Source organism: Dunckerocampus dactyliophorus, chromosome 17 (assembly GCF_027744805.1).
Source record: "Dunckerocampus dactyliophorus isolate RoL2022-P2 chromosome 17, RoL_Ddac_1.1, whole genome shotgun sequence".
Taxonomy (NCBI): Eukaryota; Metazoa; Chordata; class Actinopteri; order Syngnathiformes; family Syngnathidae; genus Dunckerocampus; species Dunckerocampus dactyliophorus.
In genome coordinates this window covers 23488367-23508769 of record NC_072835.1, presented here as the reverse complement: position 1 = coordinate 23508769, position 20403 = coordinate 23488367, and the positions used below count along the sequence as shown (strand labels likewise).

Genomic DNA, 20403 nt, shown 5'->3' with positions numbered 1-20403 from the left:
CAAATGGTACCCAAGTTTCCCTCTCCCCAGGTGTAACTCTTGGCAGGCGTGTTCATTAAAACGCACTCAGCAGCGGACTCTGCAATAAGCAGCACAGTCACTTCCTGCTCTCAGGACTACGATGGCGTCGGCCAGTCTACATCGTTCATGCTGCACTGCGCTGCATGAATATTACAAGATTAGCACCTGGCAAAGGGCTCGGTGCTGGTAAATGTGTGCCTCGTGTTGATGAATGAGTGAAAGTCACCAGGAGGGGCTCCTGCTGCCAGCTGATAAAGAATCTAGAATGCATTCTTATCCGTGAGCGAGCTTTGTCATCCAGCTCTTTAACTCGTGATGAAGAAACATACTGAAAGTCATCACTGACTCCAAAAGTAAAGCACCTCCGTTGCGAGCGAGTCGAACTAATGCATGAAAAATGCTTGAAAACAACAGCAGCTGTGCAAAGCCAGGCTCCGCAAAATCAGAATGAATCACCAAAAAGGCAAACGGGAAAGATGAAAACAAAAGAAGGAAACAGCAGCAGGACGCAGCGAGCATGGCGTGCACGTGATAAGCAAGGCTTTACTGGTGTTTGGGTGTTAGTGACTGTAAGGTGGGATGACCGTATTTTGATGACCGAAAACCAGGACACTCGGCCTGGCAATGAGATACTTAAATGAGGCTGGACGTTCACAACAAGATGCCCCGCTCTGCCATGCCCGATCCTTTGCTTACACGAGTTCTTTGCAGCCGCGTCCAGAAGATAACTGCTGATGCTGTAACCCTGGGGTGTCCTAACTTTTTCATAGTGAAAAGTGAAAGGATGCAAGGACCACTTTGATATTTAGTAAAGCAACACATTGAGATTCGCTAAGAAGCTACATGTAGCTTGAGAAAAAACAGCATTAGGTGAAATTGTCATGTTCCACAGGACAGGAGCAAGCGCTTCCTGTTCTGCGCTCTTATTTTGGCGGGCTGTACTTTCTCCAGGGAGGAAGAGGCAGCCGCTTCACACCTGGTGGCCGCGCAGCTGCAGGCAATTGGCATTAGTGGCGGATAAAAGTCCAGCGCCGTCGAATGTGCGGCGCTGGTTCGTTGTTTTTGTTCCTTGCACTCTCACCGGTGCTGCTACCTTGACGTTCTCCTTACCTGTTGTGACGACCTTGGATGGACTGTTGCTTTTTTGTTCTCGTGTTTTTGAGTACCTGCACCATTAAAGATCCTTTCATTTTGCACGCCATCACCTCGTCTCTGCATACTGGGGGTCAAGCACTCGACAGCCTCAACCGAATCCTGACAGAAATGCTACTAAAAATGACGTTGTTTTTCATAATAACACAATTTTATTCTTGTAAAATTTCAACTTTTGCTCTTCATCCGATGAAGACTTATTTTCTTGATACTGTGACTTTATTCCCGTAAAATGACAGCTGTTTTTTCCATTTCTGCTGTTGTTTTTTTTTTATTTCAGCTTTCCTCTTGTAAATTTTCTTCTCGTAATTAGATTCAAGAGAGTTTTATTGTCATGTGCACAGTAAAACAGCAGTTCTACTATGCAATGAAAATCTTATTCTGTTCATTCTCCCAAGAAAAGAAAGAAAACACAAGAAAGAATAAGAACATAAGAAACATAAATACCAATAAATTAAGCAACAACAACAGAAGAGACATTAATACAGATAAATAATACAAATAAATAAATAAATAAAGTGCTATGAGTGTGTGCGTGTGTTGCGTGCGGCGTGTGCGAGTGCTTCGTTGAGGAGCCTGATGGCCTGTGGGTAAAAGCTGTTTGCCAGCCTTGTGGTCCTGGACTTCAAACTCCTGTAGCGTCTGCCTGACGGTAGGAGTGTGAATAATGAGTGTTGTGGATGTGTGCTGTCCTTGATGAGGTTGTGTGTTCTTCGTAGGACTCTAGTTTTATAAATGTCTTGCAGTGAGGGGAGGGCTGCCCCAACAATGTTCTGTGAGGTCTTGATCACCCGCTGGAGTGCCTTCCTATCACGTGTTGTACAGTTACCGTACCAAACAGTGATGGAGGCGGTAAGGACACTTTCCATAGTGCATCTGTAGAAGCAACTCAGGATTGTGGTGGACATGCCAAATTTCCTCAGTCTTCTCAGGAAGTACAGTCTCCTTTGGGACTTCTTCATCATTTGTTGGGTGTTGTGAGACCAGGTGAGGTCCTCGCTGATGTGTGTGCCAAGGAACTTGAAGGTTTTCACCCTCTCCACCTCAGTCTCATCAATAAACAGGGGTCTATGCGGCTCCTTTTCCCTTGTTCTTGGGTCGATGATCATCTCTTTAGTCTTATCTGTATTGAGAAGGAGATTGTTATCACGGCACCAAGCTATGAGGCCCGCCACCTCTCTTCTGTATGATGTTTCAACACCACCAGTGATCAGTCCGATGACTGTAGTGTCATCTGCAAATTTAATGATGCTGGTGTTGTTCTGGGAGGCCACGCAATCGTAGGTGAAGAGCGTGTAGCACACTCAGCACACACCCCTGTGGGGTCCCAGTGCTAACAATTCTTGAGCTGGATGTGCGATTGTGGACTCTGACTGACTGGGGCCTGCCTGTGAGAAAGTTAAACACCCAGTTACAGAGGGAGGGTGACAGGCCAAGTGTGAGGAGCTTATCTGTGAGTTTGTGGGGGCAGACTGTATTAAAAGCAGAGCTATAGTCTATAAATAGCATTCTGACATATGTGTCCTGGCCCTGTAGGTGAGAAAGGGCTGTGTGGATGGCAGTGTTGACTGCATCATCCGTGGACCGGTTCTGGCGATATGCAAACTGTAGAGGGTCCACAGTTGCCGCCGGGATGCTCTTTTTGATGTGGGTCATGACTATTCTTTCAAAGCACTTCATAACAATAGGAGTGAGTGCTATAGGGTGATAGTCATTCAAGCAGGTCACGTTGCTCTTCTTGGGTACGGGCACTATGGTGGTGGACTTAAAGCAGGTCGGTACAGATGCTTGTGCAAGCGACAGGTTAAATATGTCAGCAAGCACAGCAGCTAGCTCTGATGAGCAAACCCGAAGTGCACGTCCTGAGATGTTGACACTATATATAACACTATAACACGATATATGACACCATTATAACTTCATATCTTTTAAAACAATCAAGTCTTTTTCTTTATTTCAACGTTGTTACTAAAATTGATCATTTTCCTCATTTTATAAGTTTACTCTCATAAAATTGCAACTTTTTTCTCATTTTCTTTTCTCTCTGGTCAAATTTCTGCTGTTCATTTTTTTGTATAACTTTCCAAACATTTCAACTTTCTTCTTGTATATATATGCATCTCCTAATATTTTGACTTTATTCCTGTTATAAATTTTCCCCCAATTTAAGTTTCCAAAAATGACCATTTTATTCATGCTTTTTGTCTTTTTTCTTGAATATTTCAGCATCATGCGACTAAAATGCCATTTTTCCTCCTACTATGACTTTATTCTTGTGAAATGTTGCCTTGTTTTGCTTGCTAGATTACACGTCTTCTCTTGATATTTTCACTTTTGATGGATTTTCCCATTTTTGCGGGAGTGTTAAATTACATTTTTAAACTGTGCTGCAGGCCGCAAACGCCCCCCAGGCCGCACTTTGGACTCCCCTGCTGTAACCATTAGCTTTACAACAGATGTGCATTACTTCCACCACAGGAGATTCAGGATGTGATCTTACACATATCGGTATCGGTTGATATCGGAATCAGAAATTGAGAGTTGGAGAATATAGGCGATATCGGACATCCCTACTGAACACATCCGTATTTAGAATTTTAGACTCGAAGTTGAGCGCCATGACAAACCTGAAGGAAACTGGATCCACACGATCCAATACCGGCAAGTCAGCATATGAACTTCCATACACGCTGATGACACGTGACCGACACCTGATGATGTCTTTCCCAACATCCTCCTCGCTCTCTCGCTCTCTAAAACACACCAGGAGCCGGCGGTCCTTTGAGGTCGGGACTTGAGGACAGGATGTGCCCATGCAGGCTCCATTATTTAGTGTGGAGTGTGCGTACTTGAAGTCAGCTCAAAGTGGGGCTGGCGTCCCTGCCCGTCGGACCAATCAGCAGAGAGCTCTCTGGCCCGTGCGCCAGCGAGGCACGCACGCACGCACGCCGCTGCCATTTACAGACTCTTGGATAAATAATTCATTCCCTTGCTGTGCATCTGAGGCGTGTATATCTGGCACGGCCCCCCAACCAAGAACACCTCTTGCAGCGTTTTAATTGTGCAAAACAAAACAAAAATGATGCCACAAAAAGGTAACAACAAAAAGGTCAGCACACACGCAGGGTGTGGATTACAAAGTCAACCAAGGTCATTCCTGCAGTTTGAATAATTGAAGATGTGTTTCTAACAGAAAATCGAATGCGGTGTCTCAAATGGAATACTTCCGTCCGTACACTTCAATAAGAATACTGCGTAGACTGTGTACTTAGTGCCACAGTTAATTGGTTCCAGACCCGACTGTGTTACATGAATTTCCATGATATAGGATACAGTGTGAATATTTTCATAGTTTGGAACATTATTAGAGCCCCATAGACATGAAATAACAGCCCTATAGTCACATTTACACTCCTATAATTCTTTCTTTAAACCATATTGCAACTCTTACGCTGCAGGGAATCGACATGGTTTCTAGCTAGCAAGCTAGTGAGCTAACCAGATAGCCTTGAATTTATTTCTTCTAAACTCAAGAAGCCAAAAATGTACCACTTCCACACGAGATGGGAGAAGAACTTTTTTTCCCTCTACATGTGGGACATGCCATGGCTGACTTGATGCAGTGTTAAGGTAATGTCATGTAAGCTAATGTCTCAATGTTTTGTGTCATTACTGCCACCTAGTGGCCAGAATACTACACATTGTACTGAACAATTCAACACCTTTGAGAGAATAAAATTAGCTCTTAATGGGTCGGTTAGGTTGTTGCACGTTCACTGGAAATGGTGATCGCAACATTTGCGCCTTTCTTCTCCTCCCCTTTTTAAATGGTGAATTGCACCCATTGGGGGGACTGTGTTGGGAGGGAAAGGGAGGGCCGGTAGACCTCTCTTCCTGATGCTGCAACAGGCTAGCAGGCAGCAGTTGCTGTGACGGGAACACTGAGGAGGCCAAAGCGGTCTGGCCAGCACAGGGGGGTGCTTGACAGACGAGTTGACTCAATGGCAGATGATGCTGTCAAGTTGGAGGTGCAGTACGGAACTTACGTGCAGGGGCTTCACTTCGGGAGCCCACAGCGCTTGATCGGAATACAGGCCAGAAGAAAGCCACAGAAACCTACCACAGGCCCAAAACTGGTGCTGCTGAGGTGGATTTGGCTCTGGTCAGGGTCCCTTTCTCCTTGGCAGGCAAAATGTTGAAGGAGTTGGTGAAGGATCGATCAATGGCGACAGCTGTCCAGCACTCGCAGTAGCAACAGTGACAGGAAGAGGAAGTGACAATAGAAAGTCTTGTCTCCCTTGGGTGTTTTTGGAACACCCCCCCCCCCGGTGTGGTGAAACTGCCATCAATAGTCAACAACACTTCACTCAGTAATGAAAGCAGATGAAGTGTTTTCTTAACAAGTCAGTCACGCACTTGTTTACGTAGAACGCATGAGAGACTAACAGAGAGAAACCCGAAATGAAGCAAATTGTTAAATTCCAAGGCGGGGAGGGTTTGCTGGGTTGTAGATGACCTCTATAGTCTGGGGGGAGTGCGCATGTGAGAGAAAGGATGGATGGTGGGTGGGTGCAGAGGGAGTGGGCCACGTCCGAAGACTAAAGAAGCTGGGAGGTGGTACTCCTGGAGGGAAGAAAAATCAATTCTCCTCCATCAGAGAAAGAAATTTATGAAGCTACAACATAAACGCAGTCACGTCCAATTAGCTGCTCTGAATTTACAAGGCGAGGCAGAGGGGGTTGAGGAAGTGGGAGGGGACAGGGGTGATAAAGACTTGAGTTGAAACCAATAAGGCGTGCAGCTGATCAATGATGCCGGCTTCACGTGGCTCCCTCGCCTCGCTCGGTCGCCTCCCGCTGCACTCGCCATGTGAAGGAAGGGGCCTGCTGCTTCATGAGGCTGCCTTCTATCAGCGAAAGGAACGTCACGCTCGACTAAACCCTGGACGGACTTGATTGGCTTCCAGACAAGCTCACACATGGCTAGCGGTGAAATCGTGAAACTGTTACACACCCAAATGTTGGACAAGCTGATGGAAAACTTGCAACTCCAGAAGAGCTGATGTAAGCAGGGTCTTAGGACCTGCGTGTATCTGCAACCTCAATGTCTTTATGACAAAGACAGACCAACACGACAAGTGAAGCAAGCAAGGAGTTTGTCAAGCTGCCGCTAGTCATGCTCTCCAAGTTGACCAAGAATGGAAGAAATATGATCGGGTTGTTGGACATTGTCTTTAAAGTTACCCAGAAGAAGCACGGAACAAACGCTGCAGATGTGGACTGGGTGACACACCCCAATAGTCACTTTGACACGCCCATTGTTCTTTGGCTACGGGATCATTGCAGAACATAACAGACAGCTGCCGCTCGCTAACTGGTTAGCCTCTCTGATTGACTTATTCTAAATTTAAGAAAGTATTTCAAACTGAGTGGGAAGAAGGACAAAGAAGCCAAAAACGTAGCACTTCCACATGGAGTGAGAGGAGAACCTCTCAGCCACGGCATGTCGGCTGGGCTCTGCTGGCTCAGTATCCAGTCTCCATGCAGTGTGAAAGGTCATGTGATCTAACGTCATGTCTCTTGACATTACTGATGTCTAGTGACCACAACACCACATAGAAGTTGTCTTTCAGTGTTACTAATAATAGACCATAGTCAACCACAACACAGTGATCTTTTTTTAAAGGTGATATAGCGAGAAACGAGTGCATTTCTTTGTCTAAATTAAGCATTTTGAAACTTAAAAATTGCTAAATAAACAAAAATACAAACATAAGGCATTCAGAAGACGCATTCAAAGAGGCTGTGAATGATATTTAGCATTCTACACCGCTAGCTAGGCGGCAGTAATGTTCAGCGAGACAACAGGCACAGTAATCCCTAATAAAACCCCAGGCTACTGTTGCATCCGTAAGATAAAACTCAACACTAAAGCCCCAACATCACCTCCTGTTTGCTCCCTTAGCACTGGAACACATTCACAGCTACACCCCCGCACGTGAGTCTCCTTTATGTCCTAAATGTTATTATGTCTACTATATTGGGTAACACGAGTGCAAAGGTGACTGTGGGGTTGTTATTTCATGTCTGCAGGGCTCTCATGTTAAAAAAAGACATTTAGAAGGTCGTAAACAGGTTTTCCATGCTGTAACTACGAAAATATTCCATTTCTAAATAAGGAATGCTACTTTGTGGAAATACACTACTTGTCACGGTCGGGTCTGGAACCAATTAACCGCGGTAAAGGAGGGATGACTGTATTTGCAAAGTAAAGTGGTAGCCCTACGTGACTGAGGGGGAGGTCATCGTGACCGAAGTTATACAAGATATGTTCCAGATGTTATGTGATTTCAAAATGTCCTGCCAACAGGGCCAAGGAAGGATGAGGTTTGATAATCCACGTCATTGTTATTGTTCACTGGGTCTATTTAAGGGTGAACGGAATAAACGGGGTATCCCTTTTCCCTCAACTGCATACAAGTTGTGTTGTGCCTCTTATTATTCCACAACAGTGGTCTTCTCCAAAATGGCTGATTGAACACAACAGGGTGGTGGTCTCACGTATGTTCAGAGCCGCATCAATGCCAGCAGTCATCAGAGGTCAGGGCAAGCCAATGTGGACCTTTCACCCAGATGCCTGACGCTCGCTGCGCTAGCTGCTCAGCCCCCCGTATCATCCATACTCTCCCACACGTCCCCACCATCCAATTTAAACTAAACACGCAGAGTTCCGCGAGCAGTGGAGCATTTTGCAGTCGGGGCCGTATAGCTGAAGGGGTATAGACAATCAAAGCAGAAAAGAAAGGATATGACATGGAGACGAAAAACGGGGGAAGATGCACAGCAGAAGCTGGCAGACAGCGTTTGTTGGGGGAAGAAAAAAAAAACCAAGTAAAAAGAGCAAATACTGTAAGAGAGGGAGTGATGGCAGGGTCCCCGCTGAGGGATGGAGGAATAGCAGCTCCAGTAAAGAGACAGATAAAGCCCCATTAACGACTGCTTCCAGCTGCTTTCTCAGGCTTTACCACCACATGACTCCCCCTTGATGTTTGTTTATCTTTCTTCTTATTTAGACCCGTAATTGGTACATCTCTGCCGTCTAAAACAGGCAGCTCTGCCATCATTAAAGACATGGCAGACATGACTTCACAGAGACACACAAAGCTGGACAGACATGCAGAGACTGAACAGGACAGCTGTGGAGCCAACTCAGTAATTGGTCATTGGTGAGACCTACCGAGATGGGATAGGATGTTCCAATATCTTCAATGTTTCATCATGAAATGTCTTTGCAACACTGCAAACAAGCCCTGTCTTCTATTGACTGTTCGGCGAGACAAGAAAATCCCATCTGAATGTTGTCCAAACCCAGTCTTACCCACGGAGTGCAGACTTGTCCCACTAGGACGCCTGTCTTTCTGGCAGAGACAAAAACCAACACAACATCGAAAGCTCTGAATGTGCAGCATCAAATAGCTCAAAAGGTGTCAACGCCTTTTAAGCAAGTGTCAATTTCACGTCACAGGTGTTGACGCACCCTAAGGACAGAAAGTAAGGGATTATCTTATTCCACTTTTTGGTTGTCTTGAGTAAATAGACAAGTTTCTGATGGATTGAGCAGCCCCGCCCTAAATTCCTGCATCACAGAGCTGCGACTCCAGCTTTGATGACTCTGTGAGCAAAGGCAGCCATCTTGCGCATTAGCGTACGATCGTCCCCATGCATTATTTGTGTGTGGAGGGGCCGAAGACACGGATGGGGAGACATCCCAGCACAAGCTGTCATCCGTAGGCGAGAGACCAAAAGAGACGCAGTGCTTGAAAAGCACATGATTGTCATGAGTGTCACATGATTCATGTGGAAGGAGTGCAAGGCGACGGGGGTCTCTGCGCTGGTGGCAGGGGGTCCAACAATGAGGTCAACGTGATGGTGCCTGTAAACTCCTCCTTTAACATTCATTACCTGTGATAAAAAGTGAAAACCACAGAATGCGACGGAGTTGAGCCTGCAGGCTTTAAGTGACCACATGATGACAGAAAAACCAGAAGGCCTCCAAGCTGCAGCAGAAGAACAGAGACGGTTCTCTAGTTACGTACGTCCAGTTGTGGTCTAAGTCGGATCTTATACCTAAATTATACTGAAACTACGGTGTCCTCCAGAAGTACTGGGACAGTGAGGCCAATTCCTTTACTTTTCCTGGAGAAGAAAACATTTCTCTGTAGGGTGGCTGGGCTCTCCCTGAGAGATAAGGTGAGAAGCACTGTCATCTGGGAGAACCATTGGAAGGAGTCAGGTGAGGTGGCTCCAGCATCTGGTCAGGATGCCTCCTGGACCCCTCCCTGGGAAATGTTCAGGGCACGTCCAACAGGTAGGAGTCCTCAGGGAAGACCCAGGACATGTTGGAGAGACTATGTCTCTCAACTGACCTGGTGGCCAGCCAATGGCAGGGCCACATATAGACAAACAACCAATGTAGAGTCTCCAATGAAGCTAACATGCATGTCTTTGGAATGTGGGAGGAAACCGGAGTACCCGGAGAAAAGCCACGCACGCACGGGGAGAACATTCAAACTCCACACAGAGATGCCCAACGGAGATATGAACCCAGATCTTCCAGATCTCCTGATTGGGTGGCCAACATGCTAACCACTTAGCCACCAACGTTTTAGCTTTTATTTCCAGGTATTTATATCTGGATAGAAAACAGCAGCTTTTGTTTTTGCAATAAAGAGAGTGTTGATCGACCACCTCCTCGTCATCCTTACAAGTCCGGGTAGACCATCTTTACCCTGCAAGACGGTCATGATCGTCCAGTGTTGAGATAGTGTAGCTTTCCGCTCTCGTGTTTGCGGGTGAAAATGTAAGTATTTAATTAACTTATGGGAGCGAGTACGCACGAAACTACGAAACTCAGAACGCCGTAAACCGAGGACCACCTGTAGTTGGACTACGCATACAGTAGTCAGCCGCTTGCAGGGTATGGTTTGTTTATCATTTGGTCTTCGGAAAATGAAGCTTCTTATTTAACAAACACGTTTCCAACCTCAATCTTGCTTTTAAACTGCAACTTCCAAATTTGGCACTCGATGCTCCTTCCACTTTTGGAATGAGATAAGAAGAAGTGGTGTGTTCTACCTGTCACTCACTCAGGCGTCTGTTGCCTCGTCTTCCTCTGCCGTGTTGTCAGTCGCGGCAGCGCTCGAAAACACCTGTCCCATTTTGCGACGCTCCTCCATGCTACTTTCTCCATGAAAAAAAGAGATGTTCAATTTCCCTCTTGGTTTACGTGGACAGCTCGCGTCCTTCAGCAGGCACGCAGGATACAAGGCCTCGTGTGATGGATTCTCCCTGGCGCCTCCTGTCAGCTCATGCAGGTGATCAGACGGAAGCATGACTAATTTATCAGACTGCAGGGTTTCAAAAAAGAAAGAAACTCAGTAACTCTACTGCCTGGACATCGTTTTGTACATAAAGTACAGTAAATGTTGGGGGCCAGTTGATTAGAAACAATTATTCAAATCAAGAAAGCTCGGGACGATTGAAGTGGCGGTGGTGTCGGGATACAGCGGCCCTTCTCTGAATATTTGATGTGGACGGATAGCTGTTCACTCCAGTGGAACAAACTGGAATCGGAATCCAGTCGCTCATCTGGAAAAGGCTGTAATTTAAAAATCGTATCTGCTGAGTGTTCCTTTAGGTCCTCATTTCACTTCCCCGCAGAACTCCTGCGTCTCCACGTGCCTTCTGCTGGGGTCTGTGGAAAGCATCCACACTCCTCGTGAGACACCAACATGTCTTTCTCTTTTCTGGGCAGTCTAAAGATATAAAAACAGATTAAAAGAGGCAGCTCATTACTGCACATAATGGGCCACACCTATTCCGCCTGCAAAGACCGCTATGAAAACACCTCCAAAAACCTCCAACAACATTTGATGGTTTTACATCCATTCTGTGAGCATGTAGCAACAAGCACGTTCATGGTAACATGTAATATTTAACAGTATTCTGTCGTATTTTGGTCATTTGAAGCATTATCCGAACTTAAAAAGGGACGCCACACCTCACATTAACATTTCCAAACTCAAAAACAAAAACACAGCAGCAGTAGCGGCAGCTGCAATATGTAGCTTTACCTTTCGCTAGCGGCCTGAGGCATTGTGAGGTGGCGCTGACACACTGCAGGCCAGTGTGTGGTGTCGCTAGCCCGCTAGTAGCTAGCCGGTGTGGTGTGGCAAGGTGTCACTACGCCAGTAAAGTAGTTCTTCAGCGTAACAATGTTTATTATAGTGATAATAATAACAATGTCGCTGTAGCTTGGCTAATACGCACGTCACATTTGATGTACATGGTGCTTTGCTAGCGCTTTTTGGAGTCTTTTCAGAAGGTTTTATCGGCGATTCCCATTACGTGCATTCTTAGCTGTGTCTTTTTGTATGTTTTTATATCTTCACAATGCACAGAAAAGAGAAAGACATGTGTGTTCCTGTCTCACATTGTGGATTCCCAAAAAAGTGCACTTTTCCTTTAACTTGGTCGCTGGATGCGACTTTAGCACGCATCAACGTTGAAGCAAAAAAACAGGAATGTAAGGCATATAATTCAATCAGTCTCCTCAAACAACAACAACAGAGACGAGTCTCAAGGAGTCCTCCAGCAGTCGGTAGTTGCACTTTTTATTTCCTTGGAGTAAAAAAGAAAAGGTGCCTTTAATAACCTGCAACACCAACACACCTTCCACCGTGACAACAGCTCGCACCAGCTGCTGCATCATGTGTACACTCGCACGTTAACGCTCTCCTCATCTGCCTTTTGTCGTTGTTGTTTTTCCTTTCAGGTGCAAGTGTAACCTCCACGCCTCCCAGTGCCTGCTGCAGGATGGTAACCTCCAGTGCCAGTGTGAACACAACACCACCGGCCAGGACTGTCAGCGCTGCAAGAAGGGCTTCAAGGCCAAGTCTTGGAAGGCTGGCTCCTACCTGCCCACACCCAATGGAACCCCCAACACCTGTACGTACCCACATCGTCTTTACGTGTCCTCTAATACAAACTGGGGACATTTTTGGAGACACCAGGTGGATGATCAGTACCCTCATAAGAGTTTTGGTGTATTTAGCAAATACTGGCGCTCTTTTCTGCTTTGGTTGAAGTAGACAATAAATAATACAGTGACCTTGAGCAAGGACAGCACAATTCTTAAACTACAGTGAAACCTGTAAAGTCGGGCTGTCCGTCATGGTCAGGTACTGCAATGTGTGCGTTCAAACGTACTAGCCTGTTTTCCAGACGTATAAGTCGTATTGGTCAAAAAACCTGTCGTGAATAGAAAAACCCATCTCGTGCTCAACTATAAGTTGCGTTTAAATAAAACACATCAACAGTTACTCAGCTACTCAACAGCCTAAAGAACATGCCTGAATTAACATAACAAGCAAGTTACCAGTAAGCAAGTTCACCAAGCTCTCGATCTCATTCCATATCTCTGATTGGCAGGAACCGCATATAGTCGTCACCCGTCTAGAGCGCCCCCTCGCGACTGTCCACGCTAATGTTCACCCCTTCATTCATGTCAGTCAGCATGAATCAACATTTAAAAACATGCTAAATTATATATTATTATAATTGGTTCCAGACCCGGTCGTGATGACCGCAAAGTAGGATTCAATATTAAACTGACTATTTTCGTAGTCTAAGCATAGAAAACCCGGTTATGACTTTCTAAATACGCGTTTTAACATGATTAGAGCCATGTAGACATGAAATAACACCACTATGCTCACATTTACACTGCGCCGGCTACGGGATCACTGCAGGGACAAAAGACTGCTGCCACTAGCATAGTAAACTACTAAGCTAACTAGTTAGCCCCGGCAATTTACTTATTCTACACTTAAGAAAGTGTTTCAAACTGTGTTTCAAAAGAAGCCAAAATCTTACCACTTCCACACGAAATGAGAGAACCTTTTCTTTCCCAATCGACCTCAGCCATGGCATGTCGGCTTGGTAACTTCTTTTCACGCTTGTGCGACATTTAAGACCGTTTCAAAAAAGAGAGGGAAATCCGTAACGCAACCTTTGCACTACATTGTCACCTTTTGTGTGTGAAGTCGTTTTTCAGGCTTTTTTGAAACAGTGGACACATTCTTTTTACACTTGTTGGACTCTGAGGTTCCCCTCTCATCTTGAAAGTACACCAACGGCATTATCTGTACATGCAGCGCATGCACGGGATCACGGACGTCAAGGTAAATGGAGAAAGGTTTAGAAGTACGAGGGACGGAGCTCACTGAGTTTACGTCACCTCGCTGCAGATCAGATGAAGTGGGAGTGCGTGGAGGGAAATCCTCACAGAGAATGTTGCCAGCTACAGTCGCTAGCTGTGATAAAATAATAATCTAGGGCAGCGCCTCCCTAGTTTTGTCCTTTCAAACAAACATTGACACACTGGCATGCACAGGAAGAGACACGCAAAGCCACACACACACACACACACGCACACACACACACACACACACACACACGCACACACACACACGCACACACGCACACCTACCTGCACGCGCTGCAGACAAAGGCCTTATTGTCAGCTCCTTTTTATATCTTGCTGGCGGGTTTTTTTCCCCCTCCCACCTAGCTCTAATGGTACCGACGTACACCTTCCGATCCCGACGCCACGCTTTTACGCTCCTGGATCCCATTAGTGGAATTTAAAAATTCAAACGTTTGCAACTTGCTTGGTTGAAGCGCAACACAAAGTGGCACCGCCTCACGAAAACGTTTGATATTTGCAGATTCTGTTTTGCACGCTAAGCTAACTAAAAATACCAGCAGGGAACTCATGCAGGTTTGGATTCAAGCGGAGCAGCGGGTTGGCTTGCCTGGATGGGGGGGGTTATGCTACAACACTGGTTCTCAAATGGGGGTGGAGCTTGCATGTTCTCCCCGAGCGTGCCCGGGTGGGTTACGTAGTCTGGCTTCCTCCAACGTTCCAACTGACGTTACTTTTATGCGTTTTTGTTTGTCAATGCTTCACGTAAGGACGCTACAGATGAGCGGATTACTAGAATTAGATCTGTTTTTCTTTTTTTACCTCTGATTTGGGGGTACTTGGTGGAAAAGAATATTCATGCGTTCGATACTTCACTGCTCTAGAACATAGGGTTCTGGAGCGAACCCAGACTTTGCAGAAGATCTCTGAAGCTCCATGGCACTCCTGAAAGTGATCAAGCAGACAAGCCTTCACCGCATAAGTAAACAAGTTCTCATCTCCTCCTCCTCTTCTTCTTCTTATCCCCTTTCAGGTTCCATCGCTGGTTCGCCCTCCGGTTCTAGTAAGTAAAAATGCACAGCCCCGCCCTCCACCTCCCTCCCGTCTCTTGCATCGTTTTTCTAAGTTTGAACCCCACGCCTCGCCTAAACTCCCACCCCTCCAGTCAGTCGCTTCTGTTCTCTTGCAAGTTCTTTCTCTGTGTCTCCGGGCGCTGCAGCTCGTGTGCTTCATTATTAATAGGCCCCTCTGTCGACCGTGTCCTTTCATCGCTGCACATCACACGGACCTGCTCAGGAGGAATTCTTCCACAGTTCTGCTGTTTCGTTTTGAGACTACAGACGATGCCGTTGACGGACTGAAGAAAGGGGAGCAGATAGTCGGTGGAGAGAAAGGGGGAAGAGAGAGAGAAATGCTGCTGCAGGATGCGGGCATATGTTAGCGCATTGAGAGGCAATGTGATTCCGGGTGAAGGGCTTGGGGGAGGCGGGAATGAAAGGGAAGCTGATTACGGATTCTCTCTGTGGAGAGTCTCTCAGGCTACCGTCGTCAAAATGGCGACATCGACTCTGACGGCACTTGGCTTTTATGCACATGGCCCAACAGCGTGGACGGACCGAGCGACTGCGCAACACAGCGGGCGTCGCTTCTTTTTAAAAGGTCTCCTACTGACGTGTGCCTTGACGGACCACGCGCCATTAGGGCATGGTGCTGATTGCAGCTGTAAAGGCTCGGTTCTGTGCTCGTTTAGGTCCAGTTACTGTTTGCTAAAGACATGCTCTGCTGTGTCTACATAAAGGTGCTGATGCGGATAAAACTGTTGGTACCCTTCTGAGAAAGACATAAAACCCACAATGGTCACTGAAGTAACTAGAAAGTGACAAAAGCAATAAGAAAAATACCAAAATACTAAAATGCAGGTGGTCCCCGGTTAAAAAGAATACACTTGGTGCTCAAATTGGCCACACTTGACTCTCGCGACCATCGTTCAGGATAAAGATCGTACCATAACGTAGCGTCCACCCGGGCATTGTAAGAATGACCAGGTCAAGGTCGTGGGGGCACCAGCCTAAGCAGGGAAGTACATCATTTCCGCTCCCCGGCTACTTCGTCCAGCTCCTCCTGGCGGATCCCGTGGCATTCCCAGGCCAGTTGACAGTCTCTCCAACGTGTCCCGGGTCTTCCGAGGCCTCCTACCAGCCGGACATGTCGTGAACACCTCCCCGGGGAGGAGGCATCATGACCAGATGCCCGAGTCACCTCCTCTGGCAGCGCTTCTACTACGATGAACAATCTCTTTATTGTAAAAACGCACCAAAACAACATCAGCAAACTCATCTGTGGGCTCGGCACGCAGCCACACACAGAGTCAGGACACATGTCCACAGACAACCGCAAATCCTGACACGCTTACACGGTACACAAAGCTACCGGGTCACAGATCCTCTGAGAGCAACAGTAATAACCAGGCAGTGTAGTGGCTTTATTATTGAGATGGAAATGCTGCTGGTGGTTTAGATTCTATTTGTTGTTAGCATCTGATGTCCTTCATGTGTTCTGTGTACAGTGTGAGTGACTCAGGAGTTAACTGAGGCGTAAGAGCCGACTTCCATCACAGTCTAGGAACGGAATTCGTACGAAACCCGAGGACCACCTGTACTGGGATTTGCCATAAGCATATTGACAAAGCAACAAAGCTTCTGGGAGACAAATCCGGAGCTTTTTGGCAAGACACAAACACGAAACTGAGGCACGCAGGGAAAAGAACACCAGACCAACCGTGAAACATGGAGGAGACTCATTCATGTTTTAAGGCTGCTTTGCTGCATCCGACAACAGAATCTCAAGGCCGTCAAGGCATTCTGGAGCCAAATGGCTTCCCCGGTGTCAGACAGCTTGGTCTCAGCAGCAGGTAAGGCGTCCTCCGACAGGACAATGAGCCAAAACACACAAGCAAAAAACACAGAAGAATGGCTAAGGGCGAAACACTGAAGGGTTCCGAAGTAGCCTTTTATGATCCCTGATTTAAATCCAATTGAACATTTGTGGAAAGACATGCAGTCTGGAGAAGACCGCCATCAAACCTGAGCGAGCTGGAGCAGTTTGCTCTTCAGCAGGGGGCCAAAACTGTGGCCAGTGGGCAGGAGTCTCCTTGAGCGTTCGTATTTTTTCCTGCTTAGGCATGAGGGTACCAACAGTTTCCAGCAGCTGTGGACACGTGAGGGTGAGGCAGGAAAGATGAAGGCGAGTGTGCACACATAAGCAACGCAGAGAGTCTGCGCAGCTGAGCAGTGTTTGGGTATTCAAGGTAGCCGAGGGGAACGGTACGCCCCAGAAAGGCAGGTGAACGTACATTACGCTACCTCAGCTTGTCCTCATGCTAAATTTAAAGCCGTATTCTTCTTGGTGGAAAAGCACTTAAAGGTAGAAAGTGCTGGGATTTGGGCACCACTCTCATGTTTTTAAGACATTTTTGGCTTTGGTGGTCTTAAGGACGTCCATTTACAAGTTTTTTTGTTGACACCAGAAGAGAAACAAATGCGCAAACGACACAATACGATTTGGTTTCACGTTTGTCCACAGTTTGACGTAGGCAGTGCCACCGTAGCGCGACAGTGTGCGATCATGAAAGCATCGCTGAGATCTTTTGCACTGGACTGTAGAAACCATTTTTAAAAATCATTACCCATCAAGATCTAGGTCACACAGAATCCCTGTAGATTTGTAAGCCTCCCTCGCTCGCTCTATCTCATGTGTAGAGAGCTGAATTTGTCGTGAAAAGCTGACCCTGTTGTGCCACTGTGCTTTCTGTGTGTGTGTGCGTGTGTGTGTGTGTGCGTGCGCACTCAGTGAGACGTATAAATCATCCTCCTCCCATTGGGTCAGGGTTTTAGGTAGCCTTCTTTTCATGTTAACATGCGGTCCTTCGCCAGGACTCGGAAAGGCAAACAGTTGTGAGATGTTTTGCGGTGGAGACGCTGCCTTGCAAACATTCAGAGGCTCATGTTAGTCGTCTCTGGCCCACTTACGTCAGTGAGCACACTCGCATGAGGATTAGGGGCCGATTGGCAGGAGTCTGATCCACAGAGCCAACGTCCCATTGGTCAGCTGTACAGATGGGTCGAGGGCGGCGGGAGCGGCAGGGTCGGAGGGCACAGCCACCAAATTCTACAGCCAACCGTGACCCAACACGACAGCGCTTTATCTTTTCACACAGTCAGATTCCCAAAGAGGCCAAAAGAAGAACACTGAGGATCACATGATTACTGTGGACGCTCCAAGGTCACACACGATCCAGTCACTGGACACTGGTCCACCTCTGATTTCAAGTGGATTTTTTTCCCTACAGGAAATACTGGAAATAATCAAACTGGATTGCAGCCTTGGAGCTGGGAGTGAGGTCTTGCCCCAGGTGGAGGAGGTCAAGTATGTTGGGGTCTTGCTCACGAGTGAGGGACGGTTGGAGCGTGAGGTCGACAGGCGGTAATGCAGTCGATGTACTGATGTAGAGCCCGGCCAGCCTATGGAGGAAGCTCATTTCGTCCGTTTGTACCCGTACTCTTGTCCTTTTGGTCACCAATGGAGAGCTGCAGAGCTCGCATCACTGCAGACGGCGCACCAATCTCACGTTCCATCCTTCCCTCATTTGTGAACAAGACCTGGAGGTACTTACACTCCTCCACTTGGGGCATCTCATCCCCAACCAGGAGATGACGCTCCACCCTTTTCTGGGCCAGAACCGCAGACTCTCACTTGGAGGGGCTGATTTTCCAGTCCACGCCACCGCATTAGTTATTTTGAAGGTGGAAAATATAGGCAAAGCTACAAATAAAAAAAAACCCTTCTTCTCAGTGTATTCAAACTCATATTTATCAGCGAGTACGTTTTCATGCAGTCAAATAACGGGAATATTAGCAATAACCCGGTTGTGCACAGCCATGGAAGCACCAGTAACACTTCTGAAAAAGGCAGTATGCTCATATTCCAGAATACAAGCTGAATATTGGGTCATGTCTACGCTGATCGGGATATCATGATGGAAAGGAACATTCATTTGTGTTCTGCACACGTTCTATTCGAGAGGAACCAATGCCAAATACACATGCAAACATGGCGACACCTGTGGAGCGAGCAGGAAACACGCCACCTCCTCAGTGTGGTGAAAGACAGGACCATGAGGTCTTTGCTTGATGGTAGAAAGTACCGCGAGAGCCAAATCTATCAGAAGGTGAGCGAGAAGTTACACGAAGCAGGGTTTGTACGAAAGCGCCTTCATAAGTGTCCGTCCTATCTCTTCACGTTCCCGCCGTACATTCATGAAGAAAGTGAGACAGAACGGTGTCAGGTACTGGTGGTGGGTCAGTACCAGCACCAAAACAAACAAAGGCGTTCACTGTCCGCCGTGCCGGTGTTGTTGTTGTTTTCGGATGGAGGAAGACGAAGCGGAAATCGCGCACTGCGTCATGACGTTTTACATTGTCCCTGCATTTTTTTGGGTTTGACGTCACGCATGTACACGGGTTATTCCACATGTTTCAGAAACCGGAAATAACCGAATTCAAAAACCCGAATAATGACTGCATGTGAACGTAGCGAGTGTCAGTAGCACTGAGACACATCCTGATTGGGATAAAGATTCTGCTTGTTAGCTTTCAAAAGGAACCCAAGTCTAGTCTCTACTCGAAATGCTTCAAAGACAGACTCCCCTTTACTTTGGGTATGAACGTTTTAGCCGTTTCACCCAAAAACATCCCGGAATCCTGAGGGGTTAAGGACGTGGGACGGGAGGGGGCGGCTTCATGCACTTTATGACGTTCTCAACTGCAGAAGTATTGGTCATCAGATGTTTCTTTGGTTGGGTGCAGAGGCACGCCAAAGTGTGGGACAGATTGGGTTTAACGGTTCCACTGCAGATGAACATGAAACCTCCTCATTCCCCGTACCCGGCTTCTAACAGAGGCCCGTACGTTCTTACCAAAAGTCAACTTGGCCTTCGACAGAGATCGATGGGAACATGCCTGGAAAATCATGTGACTCATTAATAAACGTCCACGCCGCCACTCGGCCCACCGCCATTAGGTGTCCTGGCCGACGTTAACTGTCCCCGAATCGCAATGTCTTCATTAGCAGCGAGCCAAAGCAACGTCTAGCACTCTGGTAATCAAGGATGAGAATGCTGCGACTGACAGGTGGCATTAGGACGATGATTGTGAGCATTTCACGGGCCGCGTGACAAATGATCTCATTATATGCAAATGCACTACGAGAGAGTGTGCGAACGGGGGAAGCACATGAACCTGCGACGAATGCTGGCTTGAGTGTGTGTCAGACAGACAATCATGAGACAGTCCATCTGCACCGACGGACACCTGTCATGTGAATCATCTTCAAATGTGGAAATGAAAGTCTAAAATATAAAACATTTTCGCCTTCAACGGCGTTGTTGATGGAGGTTCACATTTCAGCTCCTCGTATTCTTACACATGTGAAGGGGGGCACGGGCAAACTACTAGGAGTCAATTTAATGAGCCACAGAAGCTAATTAGCATCACTGCAGTGCAGTGGGCTGGTTAATCTGGCATAACCGTCATATGGCAAACTGTTTACACTACCCCGGGAGGCTACTGATTTACTTTCTATGATTTGACAATTAGGGCTGTCCAACGATTACAATCGTTCACCATATTAAGCCCGCTTTTCAAATGAATTCATCATGATTAATCACCGTTTGCAACAATGTCTGAAATATGCCCATTTTTACTGAACAGAAAGATAAACAACAGGACAGGATTATATATATATATATATATATATATATCCATCCATTTTCTATACCGCTTCATCCTCATTAGGGTCGCGGGGGCATGCTGGAGCCTATCCCAGCTGACTTCGGGCGACAGGCGGGGTACACCCTGGACTGGTCGCCAGCCAATCACAGGGCACATATAGACAAACAACCATTCACAC

General features: G+C 46.8%; 1 protein-coding gene and 1 long non-coding RNA gene across 27 annotated transcripts in view; one reads left to right on the top strand and one right to left on the bottom strand.

Annotated features, from left to right (window-relative positions):
* Nucleotides 1–20403, bottom strand: part of LOC129170530 (uncharacterized) — a 65598-nt gene that overhangs the window by 17381 nt on the left and 27814 nt on the right. The window lies entirely within an intron of this gene.
* Nucleotides 1–20403, top strand: part of ntng2b (netrin g2b) — a 75580-nt gene that overhangs the window by 29809 nt on the left and 25368 nt on the right. For all 25 annotated transcript variants that reach the window (XR_008566613.1, XM_054758171.1, XM_054758189.1 and 22 more), the window contains 2 exons: nt 12007–12179; nt 14471–14500. Coding sequence is in view for 24 of the 25 variants with exons in the window: in XM_054758171.1 (XP_054614146.1) it covers nt 12007–12179; nt 14471–14500 (203 nt within the window). In the remaining variant the exon portion in view is untranslated. The remainder of the gene's footprint in view (nt 1–12006; nt 12180–14470; nt 14501–20403) is intronic.